Source organism: Ursus maritimus, unplaced genomic scaffold (genome assembly GCF_017311325.1).
Source record: "Ursus maritimus isolate PB19 unplaced genomic scaffold, ASM1731132v1 scaffold_24, whole genome shotgun sequence".
NCBI classification, from domain to species: domain Eukaryota; kingdom Metazoa; phylum Chordata; class Mammalia; order Carnivora; family Ursidae; genus Ursus; species Ursus maritimus.
In genome coordinates, this window is record NW_024424897.1 from 3,376,037 (window position 1) to 3,403,016 (window position 26,980).

General features: G+C 55.3%; 1 protein-coding gene and 1 long non-coding RNA gene across 5 annotated transcripts in view; one reads left to right on the forward strand and one right to left on the reverse strand.

The window, feature by feature from the left end:
• LOC121104947 overlaps positions 1-19,829 on the forward strand; it is a 26,718-nt gene extending 6,889 nt beyond the window's left edge. The window contains exons 3-4 of one of the 2 annotated variants that reach the window (XR_005837303.1): positions 15,531-15,783; positions 16,843-19,829. This is a non-coding gene — a long non-coding RNA (uncharacterized LOC121104947). The remainder of the gene's footprint in view (positions 1-15,530; positions 15,784-16,842) is intronic. The other variant, XR_005837304.1, reaches the window with a different exon arrangement.
• C1QTNF1 (C1q and TNF related 1) lies at positions 7,238-26,411 on the reverse strand. 3 transcript variants are annotated; one of them, XM_040640097.1, is made up of 4 exons: positions 26,089-26,411; positions 12,407-12,560; positions 9,955-10,094; positions 7,238-9,365 (listed from the first exon to the last, which is right to left on the reverse strand). In XM_040640097.1, the coding sequence occupies exons 2-4, from the start codon at positions 12,544-12,546 to the stop codon at positions 8,815-8,817; spliced, it is 831 nt and encodes a 276-aa protein (XP_040496031.1). In that variant the 5' UTR covers positions 12,547-12,560; positions 26,089-26,411; the 3' UTR covers positions 7,238-8,814. The 3 variants fall into 3 exon arrangements, with proteins under 3 accessions (XP_040496031.1, XP_008692051.1, XP_008692052.1); XM_008693829.2 differs by having other exon boundaries at positions 12,407-12,563; XM_008693830.2 differs by having other exon boundaries at positions 12,407-12,601.
• Between the last annotated feature and the right edge of the window lie 569 nt (positions 26,412-26,980).

Here is a 26,980-nt window from a genome sequence, read left to right on the forward strand (position 1 = left end):
TTCTTGAAGGTTGAAGGCTCGTTTCATTGATTCTCAGCCGTTCTTCGTCTCCGATACTTGGGTGAAGGCAGCGTGTTGAGTGTGGCTTGAGTATAGCCCACAGGTTATGATACATCGTGGGGTATTTGTTTTTTCATTTTAATTAATTTCAAAATATTTTCTAATTTTCTTGTTTTTTTTTTAAGATTTTATTTATTTATTTGACACAGAGAGAGACGGCGAGAGAGGGGACACAAGTAGGGGCAGAGGGAGAGGGAGAAGCAGGCTTCCCGATGCGGGGCTCGATCCCAGGCCCCTGGGATCATGACCTGAGCCAAAGGCAGACGCTTAATGACTGAGCCACCCAGGCGCCCCGTCGTGATTTGTTTTTTAATCCATGGGTTATTTCGAAGTATATTTCCTAACTCCCAAACATATGGGGATCACTGAATTGTATTTAGCATCCCTGAATTATATACTTGAGTGTACAACTGAATATACTCAGAGAAAATACCCCGTATGATTCAGTCCTTCAAAAGTAAAACTTGCCTTCTGGCTAACACCGGGTCAATTTTCTAAAAATTAGGCCACGCTTGCCTGAAAAGATAGTGTATTTTGCGGTCGATGTTCTGTAAATGACCATTAAGTTAGATCTTCTTACCATATTTCTCAAATCCTCTATTTATTGATTTTTTTAAGAATATGATTATTCGAAGGGGCACCTGGGTGGCTCAGTCATCTGAGCGTCCGACTCCTGGTTTGGGCTCAGGTCATGATCCCAGGGTTATGGAATCGAGCCCCAGTCTGGCTCTATGCTCAGCACAGAGTCTGCTTGAGACCCTCTCTTTTCTCCTTCTCCCTCTGCCCCTCCCTCTGCTTGCACAGGCACTCGCACTCTCTCTCTTTCTAAAATAAATAACTAAATCTTAAAAAAAAAAAAGAATATGATTATTCTATCGGTTACTGAGAGGGGTGTGGTAAAATTTCCCACTAGGATTGTGCGTTTGTTTTTTCCCGTTCATTTGCCTCTATGTATTTTGAGTCTGTGTTATTAGGTGCATGTAGACTTTAAATTTACCTTCTCTTTTCCTGGTGAATTGACTGAGCAATCATCATGAAATGACCACCTTGGTTCCTAGTAACGCTTTATGCATTAATGTCTACTTTGTCTGATGTGATAGTTTTGTGGGTTTTTTTTTTTTTTAGAGAGCTAGAGAGAAGGCAGGCACACATGCATGAGTGGGGTAGGGAGGGGCAGAGGGAGAGAGAGAATCTTAAGCAGGCTTCACGCTCAGCGTGGAGCCAGACCAGGGCTCAATCTCAGACTCTGAGATCATGACTTGAGCCGAAATCAGGAGTCAAACGCTGAACGGACTGAGCCACCCAGGCTCCCATACCAGCTTGCTGCTAATTCACACTGGCAAGGTATCTCCTTCCACTGTTTTCCTCTCAGTCTTTCTAGAGTCCTATATTTTAGCTTTTCCCCTATAAATGTAGTTGGATTTTTTTAAATCCAGTATAATAATCTTTGCCTTTTAATTAGAGCAATTAGTCCATTGACATCTAATGTAATCACATATGTATTTGGTTTTATTTAATTTTTTTAAAGATTGTATTTATTTATTTGACAGAGAGACAGCCAGCGAGAGAGGGAACACAAGCAGGGGGAGTGGGAGAGGAAGACGCAGGCTCCCAGCGGAGGAGCCTGACATGGGGCTCGATCCCAGAACACCGGGATCACGCCCTGAGGCAAAGGCAGACGCTTAACAACTGAGCCACCCAGGTGCCCCTGTATTTGGTTTTAAACCTACCATTTTACTAAGTGTTTTATATTTTTCCTCCCTAGTCTACATTCTTGTTTTTCTCCTTTCTTGCCATTTTTAAATTGATGGAGTGCTTTTTAAAATTTCGTCCCCTCCCCCATCAGCTTGGATGTTATACCCCCTTTTACTATTATTTATTGGTTACTCCAGAAACTACTGCTTGCACCCTCCACTTATCAAAGTCAAATGTTATTTGTTACTTTTACTTATTGCCAAGACAGGGTATGCATGACGGGATGCCTGAACCCCGTGTACCCCTAGACCCATTATTTGTGCATGATAAAGCAAACTAAGCTAGTTCAACAATCATCTTATCACACTCAGATTCTGTGGGTTTTCGGAACTTGGAAAGGGCACAGAGGGGCCCTCTTGCCTCTACGGTCATACAGGAAACTCTGTTTAACTTGCTGACTTCCAGACTGTTTCCCAAGATGTATTTTTTTTTTTAAGATTTTGTTTATTTTATTTCAGAGAGAGAGAGACTGAGAGAACAAGTGGGAGGAGGGACAGAGGGAGAAGCAGACTCCCCGTGGAGCAGGGAGCCCGATGCGGGACTCGATCCCACGACCCTGGGATCATGACCTGAGCGGAAGGCAGACGCTGCACTGACTGAGCCACCCAGATGCCCCCAAGACGTATTTTTGACTATATCCCGGCGCTGTTTGTTTAGAATTACCACCCAGTGTACCATTTTGTCGTTCACGTCGGCGTTCCTGACCTTCCCTCTGGGGTCACGCTCACTTTGTGCAGGGCTGCCGTCGGCAATGGCTCCCAAGTTTTGTTTGCTTGAAACTGTCTTTATTTTTTTTTTTTTAAGATTTTATTTATTTATTTGACAGAGAGAGAGAGAGCCAGCGAGAGAGGGAACACAGCAGGGGGAGTGGGAGAGGAAGAAGCAGGCTCATAGCAGAGGAGCCCGATGTGGGGCTCGATCCCAGTACGCCGGGATCACGCCCTGAGCCGAAGGCAGACGCTTTAACGACTGCGCCACCCAGGCGCCCCTGTCTTTATTTTTTATACTGTCGTTGGGAATGGGACTTTATTTAGGTCACAACTATGACTTTTCAGTCCTTCACACATGCCATCCCACTCTCACTCGGCTTCCACCCCTTCTGTCCGAGGTCAGCTGTCAGGCTCATTACTGCTCCTGGGGAAGAAAACATTTCCCCCTTCCTGTGGTCCAGCTTTCCTCCTTGTCTTGGTGTGTAACGGTTTCCCCACCGCGTCCCTGCGGGCTGCGCCCATGCTTTCATTCTGCGGCTGGTGATTCGCGGAGTTTCTTGAGCCTGTGCCTCCGTGACTTCCATCCGTCAGGTGAAATTCTCAGCCGCTTTCTTCTCAGATACCGTTTCTGTGGCATTCTTCTGTTTTCCCTTCCGGGACGCCGGCCACCCACACGTTGGGCTTTCTCCCTGTGTGGATATGGTCTCCGCTCTGTATTTCCCCTCCCTTCATCTCTCCATGCTCCTTTCTGAATATCTTCTGATTTATCTTCTAGGCCACTGATTTTTCCCTTCAGCTCTGTACAACGTGCTGGCACGCTCCTCCGTGTCTCTCGTTCCGTTTCTCACTCCTGGGCGTTCCCTTTGATTTATTATTATTCATGAGTGTAAGTTTCAAGTTCTCCGCCACAATTGTGTCTTACTTTTATCTCCTCAAATGTAGCAAGCATCGCGGTGCTAACGCTTGATTGTGATAATGCTGCTGTGGGTCCCCCCCCCCCCACGGCAAGGATGCAATACACACTTGTTGGATATTTTTAGTGAGGAGGCTCTGGGACCGAATGGCTGGCTCACTTGGTGGCTATCTCAATTGAACGGTTGGAATGTTTTCTTATCTTTAAGCAGGGAGATTTCCGAGTTATCTAGAGTATACAAACTTCTACCCTTATTTGTGAAAATCTCTAATGTGGAAATTTCTTGTCCTCGCCTGACCATCTGCATAAAGAGAAGTGGGCTCTGCTCCATTCTGCCCTGGGAGGAGCTGGTTACCAGGGCCGGCTGATGCAGGGCATCTGAGGTCACTTCGCCTTTCCAAGCCCTCCTGCAGCTGTGTGGGGACATCAGAGAGAAAGGCATGGTCCTCAATTAGCTGTTCCTTCTGGAATGCTTCCCTTGGCACCTGAGTCAGCCTCCTGCGTTTGTGTGATCTCATCCAACAGTTGGTTTCCAAAATGCTTGTTAAATAATGCTCTTGGAAGAACTGAGCCTGGCGATCCCACCCCACCTCACTGAACCCTGGACCCTGACCCCCCCCCGAGCCACGCCCAGAATAATGAGACTGGCTCTGAAGATCTCCTGTCTGGAGCTCCGGGACTCCCCAGGCCTCAACAGAGAAGGGCAAGGCATTCTAGTATGTGTGTGAGCATGTGTGTTTGTTATACTGAGATACAATTTACACAACATACCATTTGCCCATTTCAAGTGTGCAGTCCATGGTTTTAGTATATTCTCACAGTCACGTGACCACCCCACCACCCATTTTAGAACATTTTCATCACTCCAAAAAGAAAACCCTGTCCCTGTTAGCACTCACTCCCCTCCCCCAAACCTCACCCCTGGAAACCTCTAATCTACTTTCTGTCTTTATGGATTTTCCAGTTCAGGACATTTCACATAAATGGAATCATGCACTATGTGGTCTTTTGTGACTGGCTGCTTTCCCTTGGCTTCGTGGGTCTGAGGCCCATCGGTGCTGGAGCAGGCGTCCATACTTTCTTTACAGCTGAGTACCGTTCTCTCGTACGGACAGACCACGTTTTTTCATTTATTCATCACCCGATGGACATTTGGATTGTTTCCTCTTTTTTACTATGAATAATGCTGCCGAGGACATTTATCTACAATGGTTTCATTTCTTTTGGGGATACACCTAGCAGTGGAATCGCCGGGTCACCTGTAGCTCTGTTTAATATTCTGAGGAAGCATGAGACTGTTTTCCAAAGTGGCTGCACCATTTTAGATTCCTGCCAGCCAAGTCTGAGGGTGACAACCTCTCTCCATCCTTGCCAACATTTGTCGTTTTGAAAACAGCCATCCTGTTCGTTGTGAAGTTGTATCTCACTGTGGTTTTGACTTGCATTTCCCTGGTGGCTGATGAAACAGCCTCTTTGCATGTGCTTATCGGTCATTTGTCAATCTTCTTTGAGAAATGTTTATGGAGACCCTTTGCCTATTTGTAATTTGGGATTTTTAACTATTGAGTTGCAAGAGTTCTTAATATACTCTAGATATAAGTCCCTTGTCAGATCTATGATTTACAAATATTTTCTCCCATTCCATGCTGTGCCTTCACTTTCTTAGTCATGTCCTTTGAAGCCCAGAATTTTATATTTTGGCGGTGTCTGATTTATCTGTTTTCCCTTGCGTTACTTGGGGTTTGGTGTCGCATCTAGGAAACTACCGCCTGATACAGGACGTGAAGATTTATAGCCATACTTTATCTAGGAATTTTGTACTTTTAGCCCTTCTAATGGGAACTTTGATCCACTCTGAGATAATTTTTGTATACGGTGTAAGGTAGGGATCCAGCTCCACGCTTTTGCATCTGGAGGCATCTTGTTTTATTTATTGTTTTCTGTTACCTTTTTGTTGTTGTTGTTGTTTTTCATGATCTGGGAGAAGGTCTCATTTTATTCTCATTACTATGGCCCCAAAAACCCAGTTTGCCATCATACTGTTGTGTTCTCGCCCATGTGGGCACACACACACCAAAACCCGTAGGATGGGGAGTGCACGCCTCACCATTCCCACCCCTGGCCACGGAGCCTCCTGAAAGTTGTAGCGTCAACAGTTCTCTCCTTCGGCTGAGTCATCGGCTGTTTCTAAGCCCTTTTGCTAAAACACTAGTATTTGTTTTGCAACTGAGTTTATCAGGTCTTTTCCAGAAATGGTTAGTCAAATCCTTACTAGCGAGGTCAGGGCACAGGGAAAGGGGCCTACGCAGAGTAAACAGTTTGGTGGGGGGGGGGTCAAATGGAGCAGACAACTACGTGTGCAGTTCTTCCGAGAAGCCTACGTCCATGTCAGACTGCAGTTAACATCCCTGAAAAGTCCTCTGGAAGGCAAGTACCCCACCTCAGTTGCCGTGATGCCCCCAGCACCTAGCACCACAAAGCAGGAGCAGGGTAAATATTTGGAGAGTGAGAAATGCAATCGGGGAGGGAGTGGGAAGACAGTGGCAGGAAGGACTGGGCATGGGGAGAGCTCAAAGCGCGAGAGAGGACATTGTGTGGGCTCTGGAGCGGGTGCCGCCTCGTCCCCCATGGTGACGTGGCAGGCGATAGAACAGGTGTTACGATGTCTCTGTGACTGTACCCCGAGGCAGTAGGCCCTCACCTGAAGCTGACCCTTTCCTTCCATGCGTCTTTGGGAGATACCCTCAGCCCCTCCTCCCCGCTGCGCAGAAGGCACTTCCTTCCATGGACGGCCGCGGCTCTGTCCGTGGTGCCTGCTCTTTGTCTTACGGAGGGCAGAATTGCAGTGTCTGCCTGTTCCTGCCTGGCCCCAGCCCAAGGCTGAGCACCGGCTGATCCTAGAACCAGGGAAAAGGAGGACACCAGTTGTTGCCAGCCTCCCGGCCATCGGGCAAGGGCCCTGGCCGCTAACCCAGTTGGCAGGCCGTGGAGAGAAGAGAAAGAAACATCTGCTCGTCACTGCTTGAGCATAAAGGAAGCTGTTGGTGGGTGTATTCAAGCCTGTAGGTCATTGTAGTAGGTTGAATTGTATCCGCCCAAAAGGTATGTCCAAGTCCTCACCCCCGAGACCCGTGACTGTGACCTTACTTGGAAATGAGGTCTGTGCCGATGTAATTAAGTGAAGGATCTTGAGAGGAGATCGTCCTGGATTTAGGATGGGCCTTAAATCCAATGTCAGGTGTCTTATTAAGGGAAAGGAGAGGGAGGTCTGACAGGCATGAGAAAAAAGGCCACGTGAAGACAGAGATAGGCAGAGATCAGAGAGACTCAGCCACCAACCACGGAACACCGGGGCCACTGGAAGCTGAAAGAAGCAAGGAAGACTCCTTCGCTACAGACTTGGGAGGAAACATGGCCCTGTCAACACCTCAGTTTAGAACTTCGGGACTCTAAAGCTGCGAGAGAGTAAATGTGTGTTGTTTCGAGCCATCGGCTTGTGGCGGTGTGTTACGGCAGCCCCAGGACGCAGGCACCCTCGCCCAAGCCCTACCTCCTGCCCGCCGCTCGCCGACTCCGCTAAGCACAGGGCGCCCAACGCAACCACGTCCAGCTGAGCCTGTAAAACGTGTTCCCGTGAGGAACAAAGCAGTTCGGGGCCCAGCCTGTACCCGCTGGCTATCTATGTTCCCAGGAGCCAGGCTGCGGGCCCCCAGGCTTCCAACAGGCAGTCGGTGGGGTGCGGGGATGGGGAGAGGAAGGAGGAGGATTTGGTTCAAGGAGGAAACTGAGGAGGCCGTGATGCTGAGACACGTGGTTCGGAGTTTAATGTTTTCTGAAAGAGCATTGGGACAGCACGAAGCAGCAGGCGGGCACTCTGCTCACCAGCACGCCAGAAACACCATTTTTCAAGTCTGACCAGCAGAAGTCCTTCAGAGGGAAGGATGGTGCAGACCCCAGACCCGGTGGCCAGGCCCAGGGAGAGCAGAGGGATGGGTCAAGACCAAGGGTCACCAGGCAGTGGGAAGGAAGGTTCCTGTAGGGGCTTAGGGGCCCAAGCAGGTAGGAGAGGGACCCTGGCCTTGGGCATGAATGGAGAGAGGCAAGAAGGGCCCCCGGCCAAAGCCAGCCACAGGCTAGAGCACCAATTCCAGGCAGCAGCCACTTTGGGCACATCTACACCCCACCTCGGAGAGAGAGTTCTGACTCCAGTGGTTGAGACATGTCTTCTCTCCTAGTCAGAGGGATGGTACCCCACGGGGGCTCTGAGACAGGTAGAGGGGGAGCCTTCCAGCCCCTTCCGGCTCTGCCCTGCTCTGGGGCCCAGAGGAAGCCCCTCCCGTGTTGTCTTAGGCTGCTGATCAAAGAGGCCTGGGGGAGAGCACTGGGGCTGCCGAGTGTTGACCCCTCTGGGAAACAGGACTCTGAGATGGTGTGCAAGGAGGTTTTGTAGAAAATATTATATAACCGTGACCCTGCTACAAAACGAAGGCCCCAGTGCCTTCCGTAGCTGACCCGTCTGGGAGGAGGAGCAACGAGCGAACGCCAGGGCGCCAGCGTGAAGGCCCCGCGTGGGGCTCCTGGGCAGTATGGGGGAGTGGAGCAGAGCCAGGCCAGGATGGAGGGCTGGGCCATGGTTGTACTGAGCTTTGCTCCTCATAGAAACATCTGCAGATCCAGGGGCTCCTGAGGCCCCCTGCTGCTGTCAGGAGTCTGTGGGTTCCAGCAAGCAGCCTGCTTCTCTCAGCCCAGAGACCAGGGCCGAGGGCTGAGAGCTGACATTCACTACCCCAACCCAAACCCCCTCGCCGTTGTGGCTCCGAAAGACCCGCTGAACCCGTGGGCGAGGCCGTGACTTCCCCACAATATGGATGGCAGTCCAGCTGTTGCCCAAGAAGGCTCATACGTGGCCTAAGAGGGTCCCCACGCCCTGCACCCCTTCCCCGGTGGCCCACAGCATCTGTCTACCTCAGGTCTTCTGGAACATGCAAGCTCATTCGAGAACAGCCTCCCTGGGGAGCCAGTGCTGCTGGAGGAGAGGCAAAATTAACACCTCCCTTTTCCCACATGGCTTACTTTGCTCCTTTCACAAACTTTAGAATTTCCCTAATTATCTCCAGCCGTGGGAGCAAGGATGACTCTGGGACACCCTGCCGTGTGGCGGCCTGCCCGCGGGGTCGCCTAAGGATATGCGCACGGAGGGGAGCTGGAGGCCCGTCCTCGCAGGTGCCAGCCCGAGAGCCCGCCCAGGAGCCGCGTGGCCGGGAGCACAGCCGCTCTCGCTTCCCCTCCCGTGCAGGGCGTCGTGCGGAAGGCCAAAGCTGGGGCGGTGGGGCAGGGAAGCCAGGCCCGGGGAAGGGCTGCCGCGGGGCCGCCGGGCTAGGGCTCGGCCGCGGGCTTGACCAGGTAGCCGCTGAAGGTGATGTAGGTGTCAAACTCGTCGCTGAAGATGGCGTTCTCCCGCTCGCCCTTGAAGAGCCGCACCCAGACCTCGTCCTGGTCCTGCAGCTCCAGCATCAGGCTCTGACTCTGCATGATGCTGCGGTCGCTCACCTGCGCGTACAGAATCACCACCTGCTCCCCGTTCCTCATGACGTGCAGGTACGTCTCCTTCTGGTTCCAGGTGTGCACGTTGAGGCTGAAGAAGTAGACGCCCGGCACGTAGCAGTAGAACTTGCCCGTGAACATGTTGAAGTGGCCGTAGAGGTTCACGAACTCCGTGTCGAAGATCACGGTCTGGTAGTAGTCGTTGCTGTGCAGGGGCTTCTTGCGGCCCACCGAGAAGGCGGCGTAGTGGCTCTTGCAGCGGTCCCCGGGAGCCCCCACGGACCCCTTCTGCCCTTTGGGGCCCACGTGCCCCCTGGCGCCCGCGGAGCCAGTCTTGCCGTATTTCCCTTGCAAGCCGCGGTCTCCCCGGTCACCCTTCTCACCTAAAGGGACAGGAAAACACGCGGTGTCGGGCAAGCTGACCCAACCATGAGGACTGTTCTGTTTTCATCCAGAAGCTATCATTTTTTTTCCCCTCTGGAAAGTCCTGGCAAAGAAAAGGGAACATATGGGTTTGTCCAAAAGCAGCAGGCGCTGCGGCCAGGCCCACGGCTGACTCGGAGCAAATGCACTGCAGATGTCGGGCCGGCCCCCGAGCTCCCCAGTCAGACCTCATGGGGCCGCGCGGAGTTATCTGGGCCGCGGGGCCCAGGGCCGCGGGCGGAGGGCGCGGGGCCTACCCAGCCTCTAAACAAACGTTGCAGGGGCTCAGGCGCAGCCCCAGGGTGAGACCCTCCTCCTGTCCTGGTCGTGCGGGCCTCTCTCCAGCCTCTCCTCTTGGCAAGGGGGCAGAGCCTCGGGTGGGACTTGCTTCTCCTCGCCCTCCGGAGGCCAGCCCGCCGTTGCACCCGGCCCTGCGGGAGCCATTGTGCCCCCGCCTCATGCACCCTGACCTGGGCCTCTCCTCCCCGCTCAGAACAGAGCACCCCCCCCCAGGGGCAGGTCCCCTTGGTGGCTTTGCGGCCGTCTGACCTTTCAAGATGGTGATGTTGATCTGTGGCACGGGGACGGCCTGGTACACGGGGGCGCCCGGGTCACAGCAGCGAAAGCACTGGGAAGCCGGGGCCTCCTCGCCCTGCCTGTGGCTGTACTTTTCATGGCTTTCTTCAGCCCTGAGGGAATAAAGGCGTTACAAGGAAAGCCGTGAGCTCTCGGAGCTGGGACCTCCTCTCTCTCCTGCTGCCAGACGGTCTGGTGTCCCTGCACTGGTCCACCTCGGTCCTGGGCGGGCCAGACTGTCTACTTTCCCTGGGCACGGGCAGCCTTGGCTCTGGGCGAATTCTGGGACCCCACGTGAAGCTTCGGGAAGAGCTCCTCTGCCTTCTGGTCACAGCAGTACTTGGAATGGAAACAGTGGCTACAAAAACAGCGATGATTGGAGGGCCCCGCGAGACAGAGGCTGCCTGGAGAGATCTGCCCCTCCGGGAGGGATTTCAGATACTGTGTGACGGAGCTGTGGATCCCCTTCATGCAACTGTGATTCTAGAAGATCCGACACTGAGCTCACTCATTTCTATATGAAGGGGCTCGGCTAGACCTTCAGGATTCCTTTGAGCGGCGGCCTCTGGAGACGCCACTGTACTGTTCACTAGCGACCCTTGAAGGACCGCTGGGCGGGGTGGCCGCTGACGGCTCCATGCTGCCACCTTGTGGCACCGGGATGCGCCTCACGTGCTCTTGCTGGCTTCCGCTCTTTGCTCCAGACTCCAGAGCTATGACATCTCAGAGACGGTCCCACCATCTCAATGGCCGTTTCCTTCTCGACCTCTGCTCCTGCTTATAAGCCCCAGATAACCCAGGAATTTAGGACCCCCTAAATTCAGGCCCCACAAACCCCAGACTCCCGTGGACCCCCACCTCTAGCCGGAAGTCTCAGCCTAGGGTCAGAAGGCCCCACAAAGGTGGTATGTCCAAAAGTGTCGGTTGGCCCGTCACTCTGCCCCCGGAACCTTCTCTTTCCAAACCCTCTTCACGGCACCATCACCGGTCGCCCAGAATGGAATCTCAAGCTCATTCAGGAGGCCTCTCTGGCCTCGCCACCACATTCTGAGAATCACGGGATCCTGAGCAGTCAGTCCCCCCCACCAAGGTACCTGCAGAAGCTGGGCCCTCAGGCCTCCCCATCTCTGGGGGACCGTTACCATTCTGACCACTCTCCTGGAATCCGCCTCTCTGCACACCTCCCATTCATCCTGTTCTCTGCCTCCTCCAGCGTTCTTTCTGGAAAGTCGTCACATTGAAACCTCTCCATGATGTCCCTACCCCTGCCATGATAATCCCTCATGACTCCCTGTAGGATTAAGTTCAGAAGAGACCCTTCCCCATCAGGCTCATCTCCCCTCCCCTTCCCACCCTCTGGCACCAACTCCACGACCCAAACCCACCTGGCATGGCCACGCCCTCCTTCTGCACTTGGGATGCTCCCCAGGCCCAGGTACCCTTCAAGATGCGGTCACTCCTTTGCTTAGTCTCTCCCCTCCCCCACCACCCCCAGCATTGTAGGCACACCTGTACCGACAGCCTACTCCCTGCTGTGGTCGTGTGTGTGAGGCCAGAACTGTCACTCGTGCATGTCCCCCAGTGCCTAGCAAATGGCCAGGTCAGTGGTAGGCACTCAGTGTTCATTGAATGAAAAGTGAGGAGAGGAGGAGGGGAAAGAGGAGGAGGGGGAGGGGCAGGGGGCGAAGGGGGAGGAGATGGACGTCCACATCGCACTCTGAAGATAGCCTGAAGCCTTGGGTATCAAGTCAGCCCAAAACTCAAAATAATGAAGCAATTCAAAGCATCAGTTTATCTCCCAGGTGTCTAGGACCTCACATTTGATGAATGACAGTTTCACGAGCAATCCTAAGCATTTTGTGCATCCCTACAAAATATTCCAAATAGCCTGAAGTCTCTATATTATCGAAGGTCATATCCATGAAGACGCCATTCAGGAGAAACTCATGAGTTTCTGAGAAGAGCCACCACCAGCAATCCTCTCCCATCGGCAGCCTGATCAGATGGTCAGGGTCCCCAGACCAGCTCACGGCAGCGTCCCTGCCTCCTACCTGCTGGTAGCACTCAGAGCCCTGGAAGATACTCTCGAAGGACAAAGCTAGAACAGAAGGACAAATGGAGGGCCAGGGTTGGGGTTTGGGGAAAGTCTTTACCTAAGGATGTGGCTGCGAAACCTTACAGAAACCCAATCCCTTTGGGGTTAGAACAAGGTGGGTCACTGTCCTCAGTTTCAGATAAGGCCTGGGGGTCACTGAAAGGAGAAATGGCTGGTCTGTCCTCCGGGACCAGTGTCTGCAAGGACCCTTCCTCAGCCTTGGCTGTGGCTCTTTTGCATCCAGCCCCAAAAGAGCCCCCTGGGGTGCCCTGGACCCCAGGCTCAACCCAGCGAGCCCGAGCTCCTGCTCTGCCCCTCCCCGTCTCTCACCTCTCAGCGTGGTCCAGAAGCGGCTCCTCGGTCCCCTCCTGCTCCTGCAGGTCACGTGGCACACGGCCCAGCGCCGGGCCACAGGCGAAGGCCAGCAGCAGGCAGCACGCCAGCACCAGTCTCAGTCCCCGGGAGCCCATCTTCCCGCCGGTCCCTGCTGGAAACACACGGGAAGGGCTCGGGCTGGAGCGGGCCCTGCAGAGAAGCAAGCCCGAGCTGTGGCCAGACCCACGAAACCAGAACGCTCCAGCCACGGCAGCTTCTGGGAGGGCGACCCCACACACCTACACTCACACTCACACACTCCCGCACCTTCTCCGCACGCTCATCCACGTCCGCTCACGTCTGCTCGCGCTACACACACGCGCATGTATGCTCAGTACTCGTGCGCGGTAGTGCACACGTACACTCACACACTCTCACACGTGACTCACTCACGTGAATGCACCTACTCTTGCACTTACACGTTTGCACCATCCTAACAGATTCGCTCATACACACTCGTACACCTCAGTGCATGGTCACACACCCTGTGTACATACTCTCACCCGCTCGACACACTCGCGCGCTCCCACGTGCATTCCGCACACTCGGCACCTGTATATGCACACACTCGCATAGTCACACACTCACACTCACATGTACACACTCTCACACCTGCACGCTCGCGCACAGCCACGCGTGCACACCCTCGCGTGCGCGCACGCACTCTGCCCCTGGAGCCTCAGCCGCTGGACTGGCGCCGGACCTCGCAGGTGAAAGCTCTGGACAGCTCCTCGGCCAGTATTGAAAACAGTCCTTCCAGAAAGATATGTCCACTGTGGGTCCCCAGTGAGCCCATTAGGGGGCAGTGCTTGGACTTAAAATAGGCAAAACATCCCATCCCTTTCCACCCTTAGAGGCCTCTCCCCCAGCTAACTCAGGGAGCCTTTTCCACAGTCTGGAGTCAGAAGTCCCGCATGCCTGGCTGCTTCTGGCGGGTGGGGAAACCTCCCCCCCGGCAGGAGTGAGCAACTGGTCACTCCCAACCCGCCTTGGTTCACCAAGACATACAAGTCAACACCTCGAAGGCCAGTGAGGACAGCCAGTTCAACCCTTCCAGTTGCCCAGTGAGAAACGGAGGTCTGGGGGTAAGAACCACCCACCCCTTGAAGCCAAGTTACGAGTGGGATCCAGGTCGCTACTGAGAGGCAAACCTCCCATATCTGATTTTTCTTTAATTCCTCTTTTATGTTTAAGGATAATTAAATCCCGAGACAGAGTCCTTTTTTTGTCAGTAATCATCTACGTAGATGAATGCTCCTTTTGTGGGCAGGGGGAGGCCATGGGCTTCCCTCAAACACCCCATTGCTCAGAGGCCTTCTAGCTGGCGGGGCATGACCTCATAGCTGGTAGGTCGACTTTTGGGCTTTGTTCTTTACTCTGCATGTTGGTGGGCTCGCTGTTACAGCTCTGAAGAGAGACTGCTCTGGGAGCCCCTACTGCTGGAGCCCCTAAGCCAAATCAAGAGAACATGGGGGAGGCAGAGAGCTGGGAACCAGAGCCAGGAACCAGAAACAGCAGGAGCTAGAGGCTGTCTGGATGGATCCTCAGAGATGTGATGAGCCTCTGAGCTGGGGAGGCTGCCTCCCCAGAGTGCCCTCCTCCCTTGTCACCCACACCTCCGCTAGGTCCTCAGTTCTCGTCATGACTCCCCGCTTCATCCACTGCCGTGGATCAGCTGGGCCTCCCCACCTCCAAGTTCTCTCCCAACCGACCCTCCCTCCCAAGCATCGGGGCCCAAGACCTGCCCAGTGGCAAAGAGACTACTTGGGCCAGCCCCCCACTCAGAATCCTTACTGTATGTGTTTATGTGAATTTATAAAATACGTATTAAAATTATCTACCTATCCATCCACCCATCCATCCATTTGTCCGTCCATCCATCCATCCATCCATCCACCCATCCATCCATCATTTCTCCTTGGCAGGGCATGCATGACACCCCAGTCTGTCCCCACTCTTTGGTCGCATTGTACAGCACACCTCATCCTGTGCTCAAGCTCCCTGCTTTGCAAATTTTCATGTACACACATACCACCTGTGAAATCTGGTTAAAATGCAGATTCTGATTCAGCGGGTCTGGGACAGGGCCTCGAGCGTCTGCATTTACAAAAAGCCCCAGGTGCAGCCAGTGCTCCTCAGCCTCGGACCATACTTTAGAATCCCAGCTTCCAGCCACTCCCCTCAACTCCTAGCATCCTCCACCTGCACACCTCCTGTTCCCCTGGCCAGGAGTTCCCATTCTCCTCCTCTCTTCTATTAAAAACCAGCCTCATAGGACCAACAGCTGCCCCAGGTGCTATGCTGAGTATCCAGGCATCTCATTTGATCCTTCTGACCTTGTAAGTCAGGGTTGGGTCTGAGAACACTTCCTCATTAGTCATTCTTACCCCACCAGCGGCCTCAGAGGGGCCTGCAGTGAATCCTCCAAGGAGAAATTATTCATTCATTATTATACCAAACTTACAAACAAGGAAACAGAGATGTAGAGAAGTTGATTAGCCTCAGACCGCCCAACCTTCAAGCAGGGGCCGGAGGGGGACAGTGGATTTGACCTCATCAGGCTGCCTTCAGATCACGTCAATCTCCTACCCGGTCCCCAAGACCCAACTCCAGCACCTCCTCTTCCACCCGAGGCTTTCCCAGACCCTCCGCTGGCAAAACGTCTCTGTCCTCTTTTCAGATTTTGTTTTTCCTGTTGTCTCATTCTACAGAGTTTTGCTTGGCCTGGAAGATTCTGCAGAGCAGACCCTGACCTCCCGGTCTTGTTCCTCTTGGACCGGCCGAGCATCCTGCGGCACCCTAAACTTGATCGCTACCCCACAAATGTTTGTGAAATGGGATTTTCTGAAGTTGTTTATTTCCCCTTTTCTGTATTTCCTCTGTTTTTCCTTGGCACCTCAATAATTACTCTTTTTCCCCCCCTCCTTTAAATGCCAAGTTTGCATCACTTGAAAGGAAAAGAGGTTTTCCTTTCTTCCAAAAATTTTTTTCTGGATCCAAAGTAATATATATCCCTTTTGGAAACGTCAGGAAATAACAAACACACATAATAAGCTACCTCGGATTCTTTCGTCCCCAGGGTTTCTCGGCCTCAGCACTGTAGCCATTTGGGGCTGACTCGCTCTGGGTTGGAGGAGGTTCTGGGCATTTGCAAGATATTTATCAGCGTCCCTGGGCTCCCGGCGCTCGATTCTGCGGACACCCCCCACTCCCAGTTGTGACAGCCAAAAACGTCTCCAGACTTCGCCGCGCGTACCCTGGGAAGGCAGACCTCTCCCCCTCAGCGAAGGATCAGTGCTCTACCCCCAATGGGGGCGCTATTTGGCCCGTTGGTATGTCTCTTCCTCGTCTGGAGAAGGGATTTTCTGGACCTTGATCAGAAGAGATGTGGTGCGGGATGCAGCCGCCTTTGGGTGGTGATACTGGTGGGGACGGAGCCAGCAAGGGGTCGGAGGCACCAGGCTGACAACGCAAAGGGCAGCAGAGGTGGCGGTTCTCCTGAAGAGCCTCGCCTTTGGGGCCAAAGCAAACCCTGAGTGAAATCTTCCCTTCTTCAAAAATATCTTCAGAGCCATTTTACCAAGGCCCACAGAAAAGTCAGCATCATGACATTATGACCATTTTAGTCACTTTTGGGCAAAAACAGTATTGCCCAATATCCAACCAAACTTGGCTCCAAATTACTTTTAGCAATTTCCAGTGAAGTGAAGTCACCTACAGAGGGCGAGGCTTTGCCCCCGGGAAGACCAGGCTGTTTCCCGCGAGGGCGGGGCCGGGAAGTGGCCCCGGGCTTCGCGGCCAGTGGTGTGTAGCCCTCACCCTCTGGCCGGGTCTCCAGGCTGCCTTGCAGTCAAGGCATCTGAGGCCAATTGCAACGTGACTCAAGTTCCTAACTTGCCTTTCTCAAATGCTGTGAAGAAATCCGTTTGCCAAATCCCATGGCAACTCCACGAACACCTTTTTCCTCCTACTCCCTGCCCCCGAAGGCCCGTGGCTCCTCCGCTGCTCTCCCTTCAGCCCTCCTGTCTAGCTCCAGCTTAACCTCCCCCCAACAAGGAAGAACCCCCTTTGCAGGAGTGGGGGTGCACAAGGGGGATCTGGGCCGCTTACGGGGTCCGAGAACACTTCCTCGTTAATAATTTCCATCCCTTCTCAGACCTTTTATGGACACGGGGTGAATCCTTCAAGGAGCCAGTCTTCAGACCCGCACTGAAGTTTCCCGGTGTCTGTTTAAGATCCGTCCCACCCCCCCTCCATGCCGCCCTGCCTGGGATCTGACGGGAAACTCCCAGGGCCCGGGCGCCACATGTTTGCGTTTGGCCATGATGCCACACCCAGCCCAGTACCATCTGACAAAAGCATTTATAAACATGGTTTTCCCCCTTCCTTAGTCCTCAGCGGGTGACCAGCTGTTCTGGGAGGCGAGAAGCCTAGGATCTCCCTGGATTAGAAGATTAGAAGACAAGACATTGTCTCCCTCTCAGCAGAAAATCTCTCACAGGCCTGGCTCGTTGAAGGCCCACGATGTGCCCAGCTTCGTGTCGGAGCTCGGGAGAGAGGGGTCCTACCATAAGTTAAATTCCCTCCCTGACCTTGAGAAGATTACAGTCCAGTGAAGGGGACAGACGTGCACTCAACTGTGGCCCAAGACAGAATGGCGAACGTGGGATCAGTGGGTAACGAAGGTTCGAGGCCTGCGCGGTCTGGGGCGACGTGCGGGTATTTCATTTTAAACTAATGAAATAAAATTAAATAAAATTCGGAGTTCAGTTCCTCGGCACGCTAGCTGCACTCCGAGCCGCCCGTAGCTACATGTCGCTGGTAGCCACCACGCGGGACGGCACAGAACAGAGCGTTCCAATCACGGCAGGAAGTGCTATCGGACCAGACGGTGTCAGTGGGGGGGAGGAAGCAGGACGAAGAACAAGCAGCCGGCCAGAAATCTGGGAGTCATTTGGGCGCCTTCCTCTCTTGCATCCGCCACATCAAGTCAGTCACCCACCCCCTTTAATATCTCCTGAAGGTCTCTCCTCCTTTCTGCCATTCGCCTCTACGTGATGCTTTCCAGGAGCTCGGGCTGGGGCCCAGACCTCAAAACACCCAAGACAAATATCTTTGTCTGGCTTTTCTAGGGCCTGGACATCACCCCAAAATCTTACACGCGGCTCCCAAGGAAGCTTGGCATAAGACGGGACTTTCTCCCACACCTAATGGCTTCTAGGCCAAGACAGCAACTTAGCGGGGCATGCAATCACTCCTCGTTTCAATGTGGCGTCAACCATGCTTCCGCCGCCGCGGGCCCCTCCGCACATCTGCTCCTGCCACCTCCTGCTCCCCGGCATCCTCCCAACCAGAGAGGAAGCCCCGAGGCCGCCCCTCTCTGCCTTGACATCTGCTGGAACTCTCCCACCGAGGAGCTCAGAGCTCTCCAGCTGCTGCAGGAAGCCTGCGCGATTTAGATCCTGGGGTGCCCAGGAAGGAGAGCGCGCCGTGTTGGGGTGTCCCTCTGGCCCTGATGACCATCCCGTGACCCCTGCTTTCCTTCCCCAGAAGCCATTCATCACGCGAACTTTCCTCTTACCAAACTCCTCTGGTGATGGGAAGGAGGGAGGCAGAGTGACTTCCAGGTGACGAACATTTGCTCATCAATTCCAGAAGCCCATTGACTATCTAAGGGCGGCCCAGCTGGCCCCAGACCCTGCCTGCCTGCCTATAAAGGAGGCAGTGGTGGGGGCATGAGGACCCCTTATTAAAGGGACTTCGGTCGGTTCCATGCCCCTCGCTGAATCTCTCTCTTCCCTTCTCCAAGGAGCTGCTCTCTGGCTTGGAGAAGTAGGGTTTACTTTTTAAGGTTTTGGGGTTTATTTGGTGACCTCCAAAGCACATGGCCAGGGATGGAGATGGGGTTGTTTGGGGCTACCTACTGGTTAATAAGCAAGGGCTCCCTCTTCCCCGCATTGCAGAGAGGCCTGGCTCGGGACAAAAAGTAAAGTAAAGAGAAGGCAAGAGGTCCCCCCATCCTAAAACGTCTCCGTCTCTCCTGGGGCAACGGTGCCTCGGCAAGGAAAGGCTCACCTGGCACCGAGAGTGGGCATGGGCTTCTGCCAGGCCCCGCAAACAGCAAGACCACGTGGGCAGCAGGCGTCGGGCCTCCGGGGGCACCTGGCCAGCCCAGCCTCCCCAGCTCCGAGCCCGTCCCAGTGCAAACAAAGACCTCCTTGACTAGAACACTGTCCTTAGATCACCTCCCAGCTGTCAGGCCTTGAGCTGCAGGCTCGCCCCTGCTTTGAGAACTGCATGAGAGAGAGGAGCCCCCGACAGCTCGTGCCCTGCCGTGAGCCTGCGCCGCAGGTGGCCTGGCCCAGGGCCCGCTTCCCCACAGTGGGGACGCCCTTGGGGTCTGACTGCTCTGGGGGGGGGGGCGGGGCAGGGCTGGGATGCCAGGACCCGCGCCCCACCACTCCCGCCCCTTTATAAGCAGTACGAATGTCTTCCGTTCTTCCGGGGCCTAGACATCACCCCAACATCTCACAGACACCTCTGTGACTTCTAGGTCACGAATATAATTCAGCTCGGCGTGCAAACAGTGCAGGGCCAGCCACCTCCTCTTCTGTCCCTGCTCCGGCTCAGTCTGTCTCCCAGCATCTGTCCTTCACTGTCCCCCCCCCTCAGAGACAGGTGTCTCCCAGGCTATGGCCTCGGCCGTCAGCTCCTCTCCCTCGAAACACACTTTTATGTCACTGTCTACAGTGACAGCTCTCCAGTCCTTGTCCCCACAACGGCCTGGCCAAGGAGCTCTCAGCCCGCGCCTCCAGAGCAGCGGCCACTAGACCCTGGGGCCAGTTAAATTCATAAAATTAAGCAAAATGAAGAATTTCATTCTCAGCGGCACCAAGACGTTTTAGGTGGCCGCCCTCTTGGACAGCACAGCTGGGAGAACATTTCCATGATGGCAGAAGCTTCTATAGGACAGCTCCAGTTATCTGTCTTCAAAGCACCTGCTCTCTGCTCTGCCCCCTGCTCTCCACCTCCAACCCCCAGTTAACTCTGTTCCTGTCCCCACCATACCTGCTTCTGAAGCTACAGCCACCGCTCACACGGGGGCCCCGGGCCAGAAATCTGGGGGCCATGCAAACCCTGCCTCTCACGCACCTGTCACCTCTCATCCATCAGCCAGCCTCCCGAAGGCCTCCGGTCCTCTCCTCCCCAGCCCATCACCTCTTCTTTCTTAGCCCCCCACTGCTCTGTCTCTCCTCCGTCTTCCCACCTGCTCACCAGAGGTACCGTGCAGAACTGCCAATTCGAATTCCACCCTGGGCTTAAAAGGCTTCCCGTGAAAATAAGGAAAATGTTTAAACCTGGAGCTTCACCACCTGGCTCCTGCCTCGCCTCCGGCCGTGTCGCCGCCCAGCTCCAGCCATCTGGAGCTCTGCTCGCAGACCCAACCCCAGCCGCGGGCTCTCCGCTGTCTGTCCCTTCCCCCACCACCTTCTCCATCCGCCCCACCACGTGTTCTGCAGAGCAAGCCTGAGGGCACTCCTCCAGCAAGGCACTCCCTAGCATCCTGTAGGGTCTACCCCCTCGGACCTGGAGCCCGTCCCAGGGAGCCGTGTCTCCTCCCACGTGCACCCCCAGTGTCTCCTGTCTGATGTCTGATCTTCTACCCTGATTGAACTCCACGCTCTCCTTCCTGCAGAGCCAACATGCAAACAGGACTCCGGGATCCCCCACTTCTTTCTAGGGCCTCAGGGCGTTCAAATCTCTCTCTAGCTCTGGGTGGGACTATTTGGGGAGAGAGGAGGGAAGGGGGGAGCGTGTCCCGGGTGGGCTCTGGAGTGCCATCCTGGCGTGGCCATCCATCCACCCATCTTTCCCTCAGGTGCTTCTCTTATCTGCGCTCAGAAAATCTCCTGCTTCATAAGCGCTATGACCCCTTGCCTCCATTACCAAGGTCACAAGCCACCTAACCGGGAGATGTGTGCTTCATGGAAAGGCCAGTAAATAAATAAATAAATAAACAAGTGGGGGCAGGGGCCCCTTCAGCAGCCGCGCTAATTAGCGACCTCTGTAAACAGATGACTCTTTGCTGAGGCGGAGAGATGTTCCTGATGAGTGAAGGTTGGGTTGAAAAGAGACACACATCAGTGCACGTCCGTGCGCTCAGCCGCGGAGATCTGAAGGCCACCCACCTGGCTGCTAACAGCAATTCTCTCTGGGTGATGAAAATAGGGATGTTTGCCATTTTCTTCTTTTGGCTTCTCCGATTTTTTTCCTCTCTAACAGGCACATATTTTTTTACAATAAGTACACATGATTTTCCGCTTAGAACAATGACAAGTAAACCCCACCCGGGGGACTCAGAGAGCGTTTTGTGTATTCCAGGGGACTTGGCTCTAAGCAAAGAGGACAACGAAGGAGGGGCTCGGGGACAGGCAGGTCCCCGTGGCGTATAAACCGACCCAGGGCTCAAGTTCCGAGGTCCTACACCAGCATGTACTGAGCCGGATTCCAGGGACACCGTGCAACAGGAAGGAGATATAGCCCCGCTGCACCCCCCCCCGGGAGCAGAACCCCCAGAGTTACCGTGGATACAGGTTAGGCCAGGGAAGGGCCACCTGACTTGGACCAGAGTCAGGCCTGGTAGAGAGACCCCATTTTCTAGGAGGGGGATTTGTTCTGTCCTTGACACGCCTCTCGCTGGTGGTACTTGGTACTTGGTACTGAGGCCATGGAACGAAGGAAGCCAAATCCTTGAGCCCATCCTTAGGAATTCTGTGCAGGAGCCGGCAAGTTAATGCACCCAGGAGCAGCCCCGTCATTTAACAGAGGTTCCTCTAGCAAAGCCCTACGACCGCTGACTAAGCGAGCGCCTTCTGCGTGGTGGGCTCTGGCCACAGTGCTTTCTGGGTGCCACTCACCCCCACAACGCACCTCAATTTCTCAGATGAGCAAATGGGCTCAGAGTGAAGGAGCCACTCACCCCAGGCCCCACGGTGGGGAGGTGTGTCTGACAGCAAAGTGCCTCAAGGGGCCTCCAGAAAGATGCCGGGTAGGCAGGCTCGTCCTGCGAAACCACAGTCCAGCGGGCACTCCCGCCTTTCTGGGAGAGCTGGGACGGCAGCAGCGGCGTTCAGCCCTGAGGAACATCTCATCCACCCGCTGAGCCCTTCCAGTCATTCATTCATTCTGCAGATTATCGAGCACCTGTGTCAGGCATGGTGCGGGGCACGGGGGTCCGTGACGAGCATTGTCACTCAAGCCGTGTGCTAAGATCTCCCTGTTGCCAGGCTGCCACCTTAAAACCCACCATTGAGTTGAATTCCTTTGGATTTAGGCACAGAGTCACCAGGAACCTCGCCCCACTATCACCACCCCATACCTCAAAATGTCAGCGCTGTGGGAAGTGTGGCCCATTGAATGTGCATTTTTAGAGCCTTGCTTTTGCAAGGTAGAGAGAAACAGCCCGTTGGGGAGCTCTGAAAAGGAGAAGGGGGGGAAGACCACATCGAGCAGGGATGGCAAATGGTCTCACGCACCCCCCACCTTGTGCTTTCGGATGAAGAGAAGCCGACTAGAACACTGGGTTGCAAAGGCACCTGCGGCCAAGTGCAGCTAGCAGGAACCGATGGTATAAGGAATTGACGTTGTGGCGGAGAGCAGCATGGGTGCCCTGTGTCTGCCCACCCCTGGGGGTGCTGCCTGGGGATCGGGCTTGGGTGGAGCCCCCAGCGGAGGCTTCTACAGAGAGGGAGCTGAAGCAGGAGAACGTGGAGCAGAGAACGGAACCAAAAGGGGAAGGTGGGCGTCAGGCTCCAGCTCACCTCCCCAGCTGCCCGGTCTGGCTCTGCCGGCTGTGTGGTTTCATTCTCAGGGGCTCCTCAAGCCGAGCCCTATGGCCACTTTACAGAACCATGGATCTTGTTCTCATAGCCACACCTTCATGGGCAAGGAGGGTGTCCTGAATGCCAAAAGATCTGAGAGCCCCAGGGCCTCCCCCAAACCCACCCTGACCCACCCATCTCTCACCAGAACCCACTTTTAGACTCCTCACACAGAGAAAGGGCCCAAGTGTTTCCGAGCACGCCCCATTCCGCACCTCTACAGACCAGCCCCAGACACCTGCAGGGCAAAGTTGCAGGGCCCAGCCCAACTTCTGGCCTGCACCCGCCTGCAAATCCAGCAGGGCTGGCAGCTGTCCCAGGCAAGGTCCTTTTCCTTCCCTGGTCCCCAGTGTAGAGGGCGGCTGGTAACCAGATGGCCCCACTTGGGATGGGGGTGCAAACCCAGGCAAAGGGTTTGGGGCATTCCCCAAGTATGGCTTTACCCGTGGCCAGCAGCAGCCTTTGACCAAGCCCCAGGCACCAAGAACGTGACTTCCCCACTCCCCCAGCTCCCCCACTGCCTGCCCCGCCTGTCTGCCTCTTTTCCCATCCTCCCTTCCCATCCAGCCTCCCTGCCCGCAGTCTCCAGCTCTGCTCCGTCTTGTTTCAAGGAAAATTCCTACAGGAGCCAGGGAGATGGTCAGACACTGAGGCCCAGCCTGGCGCACAGCCATCCTGACAGCCATCCTGGACAGGGCGGGACGCCCCAGGAGGACGGTGCCAGTCCCGTCCACAGCTGGAGAAGCTGCTGACTCCAGGGGCCTCCAGGGCAGGCCGGAGACACCCCGGTGGGCAGGAGGGGGCCTCTGTGCCTCTGCCCACAGCCATCCCACATGGAGCCCGGTCCTGGAAAGAAGTGTGGGCAAGAATGAGTGGCTGAAAAGGATGCTGGGAGCTCTTGTCTTCTGCTCCCAGGACGGCTCCGTTGCAACCCTGATGAGAAGCCAGAGATAAAGATGCCCCCTGATGAAGGCTCGAGAGCTCCTCTCCTGCCCACAGCCCTGAGCCCCTCCCCTGAGGCGGGAAGATGAGGGTCAGAGGATGCGGGCTGCCACAGCAGAAGCCCACAGCAAGCTTGCAGAGCAGGAAGAGAGCCGGCGAGCCCCCTTCCGCACGTCTGCTTGAGTGCAGGACTGACCCTGCTGGGCCAAGGACCCAGGCACAGATCCCTTGGCAGGGCCCCGAGAATCACGAATCCCAGGCTCACTGGGCTGCCCCGAGAGACTGGGCGGAAGCGCCTTGCGCACGCTTTGATGATTCTGTTCCAAACTGTTCTCCCAGTGGGCAGACCGGGTGTGGAGTCAGGGAGATACCCCCGGTCTTGTCCTGGGGACTGCCTTGTCTCACTTGACTTTAAGAGACTCAGGCAGATTTCAGCAGGTAAAAACAGGAAAAAAATTAATAACCCTAGGCCCACGCAGTAGTTACGCCACCAAGACGAAGCGCCTGGGGGGAGGGGGGGACATCACCCCCACCTTAATATCTGTGGGCTCTCAGGGCAGGGAGGCGAGGCTGAAACACCCATTTTCCTCTCCAGTGGCTCCACAGAGTTGCCTTAGGCACGAGGACCTTTCTATTCTTCCTTTGCTTTGTGACCTACCACTGCCACCCAGCCCTAGGGCCCTGGAGTCTTGGCCACCCCCAGTTCCAGAACAGGGTCCCCCACACAGGGCCAGCCCCGGAAGACAAAGCCCCAGTGGCAAGCTTATGTCCGGTGAGGACGCCCAGCAGCACGACTGTATCTACAAAATTCTTTTCATCTTTGTTTTGATGGGTGAAGTTCAGTGCCAGAATACTTGGTTTATGAGTCATGCTAATTACAGCTTGGGGGGAGGAGGGCCGGAGGCACCAGGAAGAAAACAGAAAGAAGCATGTTCTGAAAAAATTATGCTGTGCTGGTTGCCCTGAATAGGGAGGTTTACACCCTAGGAACAAAGAGGGAGCTGGCTGTGCGTCTTTCTGGGACCACGTCAGCTTCTCACCACCCACCTGTGAGGGTGGCCCTCACTGGCTGGCTGCACCTGTCCCTGACGGGCAGCGACATCCTCTGGCCGGGGGAAGCCCCACCCAAGACCTCCTGCACCCGCGTTTCTCTGTCTCCCTGACCTCTTGCTCACTGGGAGCACTTCCCTTGGCATCACAAGAGGCTCAAGATGGGAGAGGGAGGAGGGAGAGAATAGGAGGAGAGGGTGGGGTTCCTGGCAAACAGAACCTGGCTGCGTCCTTCCTGCCCCTGGGCACTTTCTCCATAGACAGCTGGGAGGCGGATATTTGCAAACTTGGGAAGCTCAGGTCCCAGTCTCAGCTTGGAGAGCTGTGCACCCTTGAGCAAGTTACACCCCTTCTCTGGGCACAGAGATGCAGGTCCTCCAAGGGGTCCTCCATCTACTGCGTGTGGGCAAGTCCTGAGCCTCTCTGAGCTCTTCAGGGGTGAGAGTGCCATTGATAGAATCGGTGGGAATCCACATCTGCTCAGTGCCTGCCATGCAGGACACACACACGTGCACGCGTACACATGGCTGCCATTTAACCTAAGCTCCTCTCAGCTCTCAGGTCAGGAGGGACAGTGAGGAAGGGAGATGGGACAGGATAACTCAAGCCTCGGCCCCCATCTCCCCTTCCCCCGTATTTCTCCCCTCTTCTCATTGATGGGGACATCGGGCAGGCCTCTCCCTGCAGCAAGCACAACAGTCAAGTGCATCCGTTAGCGACCTTGCACGTGGGGCTGACTGCGTGCTTTTCCTGCACTATAAAAAGCAAAGGCCTAGCAGCCTTGGAGGACCTCACATCCTCCCCCAGGGACCCAGGATGTAGGGAGTGGTTGAGAAAACTCAGTTTCTCAGGACACGCCTCATGTTCCAAGCTCGGAAGGAAGCAGCTCCGGTGCCCCAAACTGCCTCCATTCCTGGAAACTCCGTGAGACTGAAGAGACAGACGAGTCACAGAGGGAGGCCGCTTCCTCCCTCCCTTCCAAGTGGACCGGGAGGGCCCCTGTGTCCCCACAGAGGACACGGGGCTGCCCAGGAGTCAGCGCGCTAGGAACCAGGCTAACGCGATGTGGGTACCCAGGGCAGGTGGGGCTCACACCTGTCCCCGTGGAATGCCTAGAAGAACAGGGTGGTACGTGGGCTTTCGACACAGAGAGGCGTGGGAGGTCCAGATGTTTAATGGCAGCTGGGTGACTCGGCCCCAGGCCAGCGATGGTTCTGAGTGGTACAGGCAGCTCCAGAGGGTCCCCAGGGAAAGGGACATGACTTTCCCCTGTTCACACTGAATCCCTTCCAGGAGCACCAAGGCCATTAGATGCAGGGGAAAGTCAGCATTTCCTGTTCTGTGTGGGGTCCAAACTGGCCACTAGCATGGCTGGGCAAACCTGTCTCTCAGGTGATCCAGGCACTATTGGGGTGGGGGGCTCCCCACTTGGTACAGAGGGGACTTGGGTACCATTCCTTTTTCTCTCACGCCTAGAGAAGTGTGAAGCAAGATAAACAGCCCACAAAGAAGAGGCAGGCACCATCATTCCTGACTGCATCCGGCGGCCACAGAGCCCCTGCTCCCTCGTCCCAGCGGGAGACCGAGCCCTGGCTGGCTCTCCACTACCCTTCCAGCCCCGCAGCTCCCGGTTTTCCTGCCCCTTGCCACAACTGCCACCCTGGCCCCTCCCACTCCGCTCTGGCAACCACCACGCCGCGAAGAAGCCGTGGAGCAGGAGCGGAGCAGCACTGAGTCCTGTCCCGCCCGCCAGCTGCCACCTACCTCCAGCCGGCGTCCTGCTGCGGCCTCTCGGGCTTAGAGCATCTCCCAGCGGCAGGGCCTCCTCCCAGCCAGGTCGGGGGAAGAACAGACTTGTCAGAGTAGAGAGCCAGGAGGAAGGAAAAAGTCTTCGGGGAAGAAGGTGCAGAAAGGGGGGCGGGTGCAGGCAACAGCCGTCCCTGCCTTCCCGGCACCTTGACCTCCTCCGTTCCAAGGTCTCTCTGGCCAGAAGCGGAAGCACGGTTTCTCGAAAGTAAAGGAAGAGATGAAGAAAGCGGGGCAGACTCGTAAAGAGCAAACCCCAGCCAGATGTGAGCGGCCGCGGAGCCTCCAACGCTCCCAGCGCATATTATCCAAACAGCAGCCGCCGAGGATTAACTGTGTGTGTGCCCGGCAGGCAAGGGAGAGCCAGCATTGCCCTCCTCCTGGCCACTCTGGGGAGCCCGCCCAGGCTGGGGGGCACAGGTGACCTCTTCCAACGTCTGGAAGTCCCTCCAGGTGTGGGGGCAGCTGGGAGCCCAGGACAAAGAGGGTGGGGGACCCCGAGTTGCTGGGTGGTAGGGGATGGGTTCCAGGGAGCCCAGGGGGCACTTGTTGCCAACCCTGGGGGGTCAAGTCCCCAAACGGTGGCAGACCCCAGACATACGTTCAGTCAGAGGCTCCCCGCTGGGGTCCAGGGACCACAGACAGGTTTTGGAGAATCTGTGACAGCCCCCCCCCACCAAAAAATAGTGCAAAGCTGTGTGTGCGTGCACGTGTTCTTGGTGGGACAGGGATGGTCTATTGCTTTGATCCGATTCTTAGAGAGCTCTGTGAGCCAAAGGTTAGGAACCCCTGGCTGGGGGTGCACATTTTCCAGAGGACAGTGTGGTCAGGGTAGGGCCAGGAGGGACGT